Source organism: Nematostella vectensis, chromosome 10, assembly GCF_932526225.1.
Source record: "Nematostella vectensis chromosome 10, jaNemVect1.1, whole genome shotgun sequence".
NCBI lineage: Eukaryota > Metazoa > Cnidaria > Anthozoa > Actiniaria > Edwardsiidae > Nematostella > Nematostella vectensis.
This window is the reverse complement of record NC_064043.1, coordinates 5,570,809-5,582,241: the sequence shown is the minus strand read 5'-3', so window position 1 is coordinate 5,582,241 and position 11,433 is coordinate 5,570,809. Positions and strand designations below refer to the sequence as shown.

Below are 11,433 nucleotides of genomic sequence, written 5' to 3'. Positions count from 1 at the left end.
GAAAAGAGTCTTTTTGATTTATTCACCAAACAGCTGGAAAAATGTCATTTTCGTATATTAAGAATAATAAAAAAACGCCCGTTATACTTGAAACAAGAAGATTTGTGAGATAAAGAAAGTAAAAGCTTTAAACAAAAACAAACACCAATCATATAGGACTGCAATGAACAAGATAGATGAAACTGAAAATTGTACGCCCTCCCTCTTAATTAAAAATTCGGTTTTATAGATTTTGGCATATACCAAGCACAAATATTAAGTATGGTCGTTTGCTGTACACGCACATTAGTCAGCTGCAATTTTAGATATGAATATTTATAAACCTTAATATGAAAAAAAGGATTTTTATTTAAAAGACTAAGAAGTTACTCTTAGACTAGAAGTCTGAGATTTTTCTTTGAAAATTGATTAAGTCTTCGTTGTTTAACGCCTTGGTCGCTTAGTAATTTTAATACTTTACTGACAGCAGTAGATAACCATCTGCTTCTACTTTCCTTAGATTGCTTTTGGTATGATTTTGTAAATGTATATTCTTTTGGAGTCCTACCCTAGGTACAAAAGCTTTGAATGAAGTGTATGATAAAAACTTTGCGTCTACAGTATTTATATACAATTCACTTAAATTTTTAAATGCTCCAAGTCTCTATATTCTTCCCTCTTTTCGTTTTCGATTTAGAAGCATGAAGTGGTCATTTCCTTTTTACTGTTTCACATTTGTAATTTCTCTAATTTGATCACGTGAATATTCTTTGATAATGTCATTGGAATAGATGTAGGGTTACAAGAATATAGCTTAGTTCCTCCAACCAACAATGCCACAAAAATTATCATCAGGCAGTAAAAGTTGTCATTCACTGCATAAAATGAAACACTTTAAATTAATTTATTTAGTTATTACAGTTGATAAAGCTTTGGATATCTCATGAACAAGTAAGATGTGTTTTTGTAGGCTCAAGTTTTGATGATTTTGTATTTTCTCCCAGCGCGTGACACAATCCCCACGTGCTCTACGTCATCGCAGAAGCGACACATCAAATTTTAGGCCGCCATCTTGGATTATAAACGGATAATATAGTGGCTATATTTTTCCGGGATTGGCTGGACATATGATGGTCATGAAGAGATCTTCGGATGCAGAGACACATGTTAAATCTAAACGGGGTCGTTCTAGGGCTGACTTGGATGATAACGGTGTTCGAGAACGATTTTCGTCGCCGGAAAGCGCGCGGGATAGTGGTTCCCCCGTGCAACGACGAACTACATCTCTTCCACGAAAGCACTCGGATGAAAGGACGTACAAAAGATCCGCTATTAGTAACATGCGCAACGACAACAACTATCAGATACAACAAAGAAGAGTTGACAGAGACCCGGAGCCACAAATACGATTATCAAATCTTGCTAATCACATAGGAGACCAGCCTATGAAGGAAAGCATTTTTCACGAGTTCAAAAAATTCGGTGATATATCGGTTCACTTGTTTGGTCGCGGCAATGATCGCTATGCAGTTTTGTATTTTCGATCACTTGATGATGCAAAGGAGACCAAAAGAGCCCTAGAACGTCGCAGTAGAACCATTTTATTTGATCGTCCTTTGCGGATTGAATATAATCTGTACCCTGAGAGAACTTCGAATCATAGCCCGGGAGACTACTACCACAGATCCGCTTCGCCAGTTCGTTGGAAGCAACGTGCTTCAAATCCTCCACCATTTGAGTTCGACCGTGGCCGTGGTGATTATGATCGCAGGAACAGAGGAGGTGGTAATTTCACCCCACCGCAACAAGAGTATATACCGCCTGAGGAAGACCCTAAAGCTACAAGGACCCTTTTTGTGGGAAATCTAGAAACGGGGATTTCGTGTCAAGACCTTCGCCTGTCGTTCGAGAAATTTGGTGTTGTTCTCGACGTGGATATCAAACGCCCGGCCCGTGGTCAAGGGAACACGTATGCGTTCGTCAAGTTTGCTGATCTCGACGTGGCTGCAAAAGCAAAGTGTGCAATGCAAGGCCAATGTATTGGTAGGAACCACATTAAGATTGGTTACGGTCGCAGTCAACAAACCACTCGTCTTTGGGTTGGAGGTTTAGGGCCATGGATTTCGATACCAGAGCTCGAGCGTGAGTTCGATCGCTTTGGTGCTATTCGTCGCATCGACTATCGCAAAGGGGGCGACCATGCCTATATTCTTTACGACAGTTTGGACGCAGCTTCTGTTGCCGCTCGCGAAATGCGAGGTTTTCAGATGGGTGACCGACGGTTGAGGATCGATTTTGCGGACAAAGAGCAAGGTATGAAAGACTACGACCCTTCGTTTTACGGTGGCCGCAGGGGTGTCAGTCCCTCACGAGCACGCAGCAACGACGTTGATCGCATTAATGATTTGTACTCTCCGCCACAAGATGGAGACTTCAGAGATGACAGAGCTTTTGTGGACCCAAAAGACGACAATCTTCGCGATTTCCGTAGGGAAAGAAGAGAAGGAAGCAATAGCTTCAACAGAAACTGGAGAAATGATGATGGCTATCAGTCAGGAAATTACGATCGACCTGAAAACAACACTCCACAAAGGTCATTCCCAGATGACTGGGACAGGCAGGATCGCAAGGGACCAGGTGTGGATTCTAATGATTGGGACCGGCGTTCACTGGACAAGATGTCACGAGGCCCCCAGTATAGGCGCCGGGGCCCCCAGACACCACCTTTGGAAGACTTTGCACAGTTTGAGCGCTCACCCAGCAAGGGCATGGATGATGAAGGACCTCGAAAACGGAGAGGTCAATATCGGAAAAGGGACCACCAGAATGAGGAAAACAATACTAAACCTCCGAAAACTTCAAGAACTAGCTCACCATCACCAGATAATCCAAATCGTTCACGTCGCACCTCACCTAATGCTCGTCGTCACTCTGGTTCATCTTCTGACAGTCACTTCAGTCGCTCACACACAGGAAGCAATGCAGGTTTGAACGAAAATGACCAAGGAAAGAACTCTGAGGAGCAAACCTTGGACAAGAAACCCACGAAGGACAAGAAAGAAAGTGATGCGAGGACTAAAGAGCAAACTCCATCTAAAGAGAACCCAAACCCTATGCCCCCTGGAACAGAGAACCTACAGGATCTTGCTAAAAGGTTTGCAGTTGCTTGGAAAGGGTCACTTATTCTGAAGAATAGCGCTTTTCCAGTGCGCATGCATTTGGTTGGTGGAAATCCAGAGATTGCTGATTCACTTATTCGAAATGATGGATCAACTAAGAGTTCATTAAGGATTACTCAGCGCTTGCGACTTGACCAACCTAAGCTGGAGGAAGTTTCTCGTCGTATCAACACAGCTGGGGCCTCAGGGCACTGCTTGTTACTTGCATTACCAGGCACACAGATACAACTGCCAGAATCAACTGAAGAGTTACAGCACCGTCCACTTCGCAACCTCATGACATATCTTAAACAGAAACAAGCTGCGGGAGTTGTCAATCTTCCTGTATCGCCTAGTAACTCAACCAATGCAAAGGATGATGTTGGTGTTCTTCATGCTTTCCCACCGTGTCAATTTTCACATGAGCATCTCTTACGCATTGCGCCACATTTGTCTGCAGAGCCCTCTAAAGAAGATCATTTGGTAATTGTTGTTGTACGGGGAGCAGCTTAAGATTGTGCTTTGGACGATTTTGCTTACTGGACTTTATTCATGATGGTTTGAGTATAATGTGTTCAGTTGGTATAAAGCAATGGACTGGATGTTTTGCTTGTTGCATTTTGAAATGAAAGACTTCATGAACTCGTTCCAAAGAATGGCTAGTGCCTTGATCTAGCAAGATTTTCAGCAAGAGAGATAGGGTGCTTACCAGTTTAATTGTTTTCTAGTCTGATGCTTTATTTTTATGGGGCTCATTCTAAAGCATGTACAACTTGGGATAGCTCTCCATTTGTCCATGAAAAATGAAAACACTTTAACTATATTTTACTCATTTAACTAAACCCCTTAGAAAGAGCCTCATATTTTTTTCTGAAAACTTATTTGATTTTAGAATCTTTTTGGATTATTTTTAATATTTCTCTGGAGTTAGATTATTGGCATAGATGAAACAAACATAATTTATAAACAGGTGTTGAAGTCTCCTTTTTCTTGTGCCTTTAACTTCCTCTGATTCCCTTTCTTTTGTTTTAAGCTAACACAGCAATATGTCTTTCAAATTACCTATTGTATATGTGCATTTCATTCAGATCCATTTACACACTGTTTTGCTTCAAATTTGAACTGTTCACTCTAGAATTACTTTGAAGTTAAATTATTTTTGTTTCATTTTGCTGTTAAGTGATAGTTCTGGAAGTTAAACACATAATTCTGTTTCGTGTTTTGCAAAACGTTGCTTTGGTGATTTCAGCACCTGTTAGCAGCCTATCCAAACATTTCTCTTAAAATCCTGAGTTATTTTGGCAAATGAAAAGCATAACTAATGCTTTGCATTTTTCAGAGCAAAAACAAAAATATGTAATTTTTACTCTGAAATGATTTTTTTTATTCTGCTTGATTTAGTCTCTTCTTGTTGAAGAAAAACATCTGCTGTTCTGAGAGATAATTGCTCCATCAAATACACTGAAAGTGAAGCAAGCTAGCATATGGAAGTGCTGTAAAAAATGTTTTAAGGTGATTTTTATGTGCCACAGACCATTGTGAGCATTTTAGTGATGTTTCTTTATTAGTTTGTAGTCTTTCAAAAAAAGACATAATAAACCACAGTTGTGGGCAATACCTAGTGTAGAGAAAATGTAAATGATAGAGTTCATGACTGCAACAGTAATTTGTTACAAGATGCTGCACACTGTATTGGCAGGGTTCACAGTGATTCAGGTTTGTAAAATTAGATTGTCTGGCTGTCAAAGTTTCAACCCCGCATTATGGAGATCATCATCTTGGGTTGGACAGGATAAAACCTATCATTGTAGATATAACAATGACAAAATGTACTCATTAAACTTAAATGGCAAGTCATCAGTGAAACGTTTTGAATGGAAGTGAAATATGGGGCTAATTCTCACTTAAGACAACCCTCTGATATACCTCTGCTATACAATCTGTGACCTTTTAATTGCGCCAGATCATCCTCAAGCCACATTGGAATGAATAAATCTGCTACCTCTTGTCCTCTTGTGGTGTCATGGTGCTACAAGCTTATAAAAAGTGAGAGAAACACAGTTTCAAATTTCATCAGACTATACTTCATCTACTACATGGCCCAGCTGTTATCCACTTGAAAATCAACAAATATTCATGTTTGACTCTTCAATGGCTACATTAGGCCCCATTGATTCAACCAGTCTCTTATACTCTGCAAAATAGGAATACCAAAGCCAAGTACTCGAAGTCTTTTTATTTTAATCAACAGCCATCAAATCTATTAATTCTTCAAGCTAAGGAGTACAAATTTTGAGAGTACAAAGACACTTCTACATATTAATTTCCTTGGATTTCAGCTGTGCTTGTTAAAATTCATCGTATCCAAGGTTACATGCATCTACTATGTGATCTTGGTCTGTGGATTTATGATTTTTAAGAAAGTTGGAGAGTCGCGATGCTGTCAGGATTGTGTGGGCATCATCTATTGTATGAAAGAGAATTTTATTTGACTAGTAACAAGGCACAATTACTGCCACAGCAAAAAGAATAGACAAAAAATAATTCATAGTGGATCTTATGAATATTCATTTTTTACTTGATGGAAAAATTAGTATCCTGCATCAGGAAATGAGGCTCTTGTTGAGAAAGCTCATTAATTTATTTGCTTAAAGAAAATATGAAATTCATTGAAAAAGCATACAAAGCTTCTTTTCAGATTAAAAAAAGCAGCCCATGGAGGAAGCTTACTGCTTGTTTCAATATTCTGCTAACTCTCACAAATAATTTTCTACTTCTAAAGCACTTTGTGGCTTTTATCATCCAAATTAACAAAATAACATTTGATGCTTTTTAATTGGTCAGCGGCTTTCGGAGGTATGAGAATTTGGAAACCAATGCACTGCTGGCCAATGAAAACACCTCAAGGATTTTGAATGACAGAAGCCAGAGAGTGATTCAGCTATTGAAAATCATTTGCAAGAGCTTGCACTGTAGTCCCAGCTGAGGAAACTGTTGGGTAAACAGATAAATTCTATAAATAGTAGGCAGCTACCTCTGGGGGGGGGGGGGGAGAAAAGTAGACGGGTGATAGTCCCATCTTTAGGGTATATAATTTCGACCAACTACTATCCCTTAGATTGAAGGATTTTTCCGATTTTGCTATCTCTCTATCAAATTCAACCAACTGCTTTTCCTAAGGGGAAGCCAGTTCTGTTATTAGGGTACCCCCGGGGGCAACTACTGTGTTATGCATTGGTTGAATAGCAAATATAACACTAGTTGATTAGCAGAACATCCCAATACAGCTCACTTAGAAACAGCAATTTCCCCAGTTCTATCCATCTAGCTTGTACTGCATTGTCTCAATTCCCCTGCCCCTGTTCAGGGGCTTACGCAGAGGGGTGTGGGTAATTTCTTATTAAGGAATCTTCAAATACTATGCTTTTTCCATATGATACCTATGACTGCACACACTCCTTAGCTAATCCTGTTTACGTGCCTGCTGTTTTTCATTGATATTGCTTTGTTTGAAAAAATAGCTGATGTTGTTGCATGACCTCCAAAATCCTCATCTTGTTTGGGAATATTACAAACCAAACAGTCAAAGCAGTGTCTAAGTCACCATTTAACTGAGTTACTCCCAAATGAGACAAGGATTTGGGATGTAATGCAACAACAATTCTGAGTATAAGTATCATTTTTTTTATCAGTTCATGTACTTTGTGAGGCTAATGAGCAATGTCTGTCTATCTAGAGTGGGGAAGGTGCCACTTCTTGGGGCTTAAATTGGAATATAATTTGTCTATGGGGACATGAGCTGTTGGGGGGGGAGGGGTAGGTCAAGCTTCAGTCATTCTTTGTAAATGCAACAGCTAAAATGTATTGAGGTGTCTGCTTTGTCTTCAGAATTCAAAATATTGAATTTGGACAAAAACCTTATATAGAGGTGTCCCCAATAAAAAAGTTTCAGTCCTGCAAGAGGGAATGCCATTTTATAGCCACAAAGAGATACGTGCAAGGGCCCTTAAATATGAGATTTCTGCAAGCTGCAGCTCTTGCATTCACTAATAGCTAGGGACGGACTGGAAATCTGAATATTTTTGGGATGAGAAGCTGGGTTTAGTAAAGCTGGGTTTATTAAAGATCTGACAAAATGTTGTTTATGGTCAAGTTATCAAGTACATTATATCAAGGACATGTTATTAAACATGCCAAACACTAATGGTTTTACATTATCAGGGCCATAAATAGGAATGTGCTATGTTCATGACAAGATCACTATCACCATATAAACAAAATTATAACTTGACTATTTTAATTTTCTTTTTAATTGTGCCTGGGGCAGGTGCCACAGTTTTTGACAGAATGGCTGTCAGGGTTCAAAATAACTTGTTTAAATCTGCTAGATTTTGCCAGCCTTCTGGATTTTGGTGGGGAAAAAAGCCTGCGTACTAAAAATATGAAAGGGAAATGCAAATAAAGACCAGAAAACAGCCAGCTATCGCCGGGAGCTGGCCACTATTTTGAACCCTGGCTGTGGCCCTCATTATAATCCATACATCCACCCAACTATCAATAAAAAAAAGGTCTTGTAAGTTGTGAATGGTCTGTTGACAAAACAAATATAGTGACAATTTGTGGCAGAAAAGGTGATTATAACCAATTGACTGCCACATTGGAGTACTTTTAGGTAGTCTAATTTGGCAAGCAACAGAGGCAGCTACTTATGCAGGCTATGTATTCAGAGGAATTTTCAAAAATTATTTCATTTTATTATTTCATAGTCTACTCAATATCACGGCTGAATGACTTACACCCACCCTTGTACCCTGTTATATTATTTCTACCAAGCAAAATGCTCTATAGCACTGGGGAAAGCTAACAGTCCACTTCTAATGAAGACTGAATATTTCACTTATATTTATAAAATACTTAGCTTTTATTATTTTTCTATCCAGCAGTTATTCTAGTGCTTAAAAGGTTTTGCTGGCAAATAAAAAAAATTCAAACACCTTGGAATCAAATTGTTTTCTATGTACAAATTCATATAAATATCTCATCTTGCAAATGTCTTAGATAGCTGGCCAAATGTGCCCAGTCTTTGTCCATGTATCAAACAAGGCCTTCATCTTGCACAGCCACTTTCTGTTTTTGTCCATTTGAAATTTGTGTACCAGATAGAACGCTGATCTCCTTTCCACCTGGTTTAAAATAAGTTGAGAATCTCTTCACTTCAAAACAAGTATGTACACAGACATCAACACACATGACAACGCCACCGCCCAGTGAAGACGCACACCAATTACAGCAGCTGAAAAAAAAGTAAAATTTATGTTTTATTTGACAATTCAGCTTAAGAGGGCAAATACAAAGAGGGGTAGTGATGGGTACCTCCAAATTTTTAAAGTCTCACAAAGGGATAAGAAAAGCTCAGGCTCAGGATTTCAAAATTTTACAAAAGTCTTGGGCTCGGATTCTGAGACAGGTGTCTCGGCGCCTCGGCAAATCTCAGATTTACCCCTACAAAGTGAATCACAGTCCCTGATGTGGACATGCAGGTTTTTATGCCTGAACTAAGAATAAGACTGAACTCAGGTTTTCTAATTGTTTTAAATCTTGATGTTACTCTTATATCTCAGTGTCCAGAACTCCTTATTTTGTCAGGCCTATTCCAAATTGACTTGAAAATATTGATTTCTGATGAGCTACCATTTTGATAATCTGGGCCTGGGTATAATTATGGTGTTTACAGATGAAACTCAAGCACAATCAACATTTTTCTTCCTATTCCGTGATAATTGGCTTTTAAATGTGCTTTATCCTTGATAGCTCTCTCACACTCTTTCAATCAATTCAATGCCAAACAAATATGCAAGGCTTTTTTTAATTAGGGAAGGGTGAAGTCCACAGGCTGGGCACTTGATGAGAGTTCTTGACTTGATGATGAGACATGGAAAAGGCCTATACATACAAACCTTTGTAGAAAACCCCAAAGAATCCTTTTTTCTCTGATAGAAAGAAAGACTTGAGACGTGGAACCTTGCGAATGTATGCACAGGTGCAGATTATAAGAAGAGCAAAAGCCAAAAGGCCATCAAAGGAATATACTGCAAGATAGGAAAAGTAGAAACAATTGATTAAAGGCTCATCCACAACAAACCAGGGGAGCACAGCAGAATGTGCTTCATTTACTACGAAATAAACCATTTTATTATGCAAAGATGTGTGTTTGTTTTGTAAGTAGAGATGTCAGTTGCGCTGTTGGGGGTAGGGGGCTCGGATTATGAAGTGGATTATGTTTGTCAACAGGGTCTTTGTTGGTATTATACCTGAATCCTTTCCGAGGGTAGAGAGTTACAGGGAGTGAAACTGTAACTCTTGTTTGTAGTGATGTGTGTAGTATGTTGCTATGATAAACCTGATCCGCACGCTCTATTCGAACTTTTAGCACGCTGAATTCAAACTCAGATTAACACACTGCATAAATAGTCAGCTTTATTTCCTTGAAGAATATTAAATACATTTGACTTTTTTGCCTGGAAATGAACTTGATGTTGACGAAGCGTTGCCGGAAAAACTATCAAAGCCTAGAGGTAGGCTACGAGTGCGTACGAACAGACAACATTATTCTGAGTGCATACGAACAGACAACACGATTCCTAGTCTAGCAACAATGGACGAATACCAGATCTAACTCTCCCTGACACAATGGAAAGAAGAGTAGGAAGGAAGGCGAGAAACATTATCCTTTATATGGCTTTGGTCTGTCTTCACCGAGGATTTCTTGTCATGGTTATTTGTAATGGATTTATATACCCGTGTTTCTTGTCACGGTTAACTTCAGATCTCTAATTTCAGTCAAAATATCTCCAAAGAAACTACTACACACATAGCGAGAAGACACACCTCTGAAACTGTGGTTCTGATTGGCTTAGAGCCATCATGCCCACCACAGTTTCACTCCCCTCTATTTTTCTTGCCTCTCCAAGGCTCGCGATGCACTTTGTGCATCCTTTGTTGGCACTTCGTGCCAACACTACGCGTATCTGATATATTCGGGCAGTCTGTAACCGATGAAAATAAACAAAAACCCTGTTGACAAACATAATCCACTTCATAATGCGAGCCCAACACCCCCAACAGCGCAACTGATATCTCCACTTACAAAACAACACACATGACACGTAGCATAACAAAGTGGCTTACTTTTGTGGTAAATGAAACACATTCTGCCGTGCTCCCTCATAAGCTTATCTAAAACTTAACTGCCCATCCTCAAAATTAATGGCTAGTTGCAACTACAGTATGATAAATTGAATTAGAAGGTAGTGTAATTTTGACAAAAGAAACCTATTAAAACTCGTTACTCATAATAATAATAATAATAATAATAAATATATGTTTATTTCTACACCATTGCAGCTATCATGGCTGAATTACAAGTGAGAGGTCGTCACACAGAAACTAACAATAGCGCACAGTCACAAAATCTCTAAACCTACAAGTATTAGCTTGCGGTAAAGTATTAGCTTGCGGTAAAGTAAACAATTGATTGTACAATGTCTGTAGTGAACTTAAACCATATTTATTCACATTCTAAGATTCAGATATTGATATTAAATAACTTGAGTTCAGACACCAGAAACAGAGATCATACAGCTGTATCAACTCGATGGCTTGAAACAAAACGTGGTCGATCTAAACGTTATTAAGAGAAATGTCGTTTGCCTTTTCAAGTAAACAACAACAACGAAACCAGTTCGTCCTTTAGATGCAGAACATCAAATATGCCACGTCAAGAGAAAATTATTAGGCCATTTTAAAAGTAGTTCTCCACTGAATTAACATTAAATTTCCAGTTAAGACCAACACTTACTTACCGTTCATCTTACAATAACATTATTAGGAATCAGCAGTTGAGCAGATTTGGTGAAAATTAATCAAATGTGAACAGTATTTTCAAACTCTCACTTCTATTGGTATAGTTCTCTACGACCGCACTGATGTGGGGAGTCTGGGCTCTAGCACATAGTGATAAGCTCCCCGACCCGGTGGTAGACGTGTAATCTTTGTAAACGCTTACATACTGGGATTCAAACTTCTACCCACATAACTCTGAAACTTCTACCCACATAACTCTGAATAAGAGAGACAAATATTTTTATTTATGTTGTTTCATATTATGATTTTTTTGCTTGGAGATTGGGTTACTAGAAAGAAAGCAAAATTCTAATGAGCTCCACTTACCCCTCCCCTGCAAATGACTTTTTCAGTCCTGTTTAAGAACGCGACGTAATGTGACGTCACGACCGTC

At 38.9% G+C, this 11,433-nt stretch overlaps 1 protein-coding gene across 1 annotated transcript; it reads left to right on the top strand.

Moving 5' to 3' along the window:
- The first annotated feature begins 1,024 nt into the window (after nt 1-1,024).
- On the top strand, nt 1,025-4,994 carry LOC5521994 (RNA-binding protein 15). Its single transcript, XM_032367232.2, has one exon. The coding sequence runs from the start codon at nt 1,107-1,109 to the stop codon at nt 3,648-3,650; it is 2,544 nt and encodes an 847-aa protein (XP_032223123.1). The 5' UTR covers nt 1,025-1,106; the 3' UTR covers nt 3,651-4,994.
- Nucleotides 4,995-11,433: the final 6,439 nt, after the last annotated feature.

What these genes read in the sequence shown, in the direction of transcription:
- LOC5521994 (XM_032367232.2), top strand. Translation starts at nt 1,107, where the DNA reads ATGATGGTCATGAAGAGATCTTCGGATGCAGAGACACATGTTAAATCT.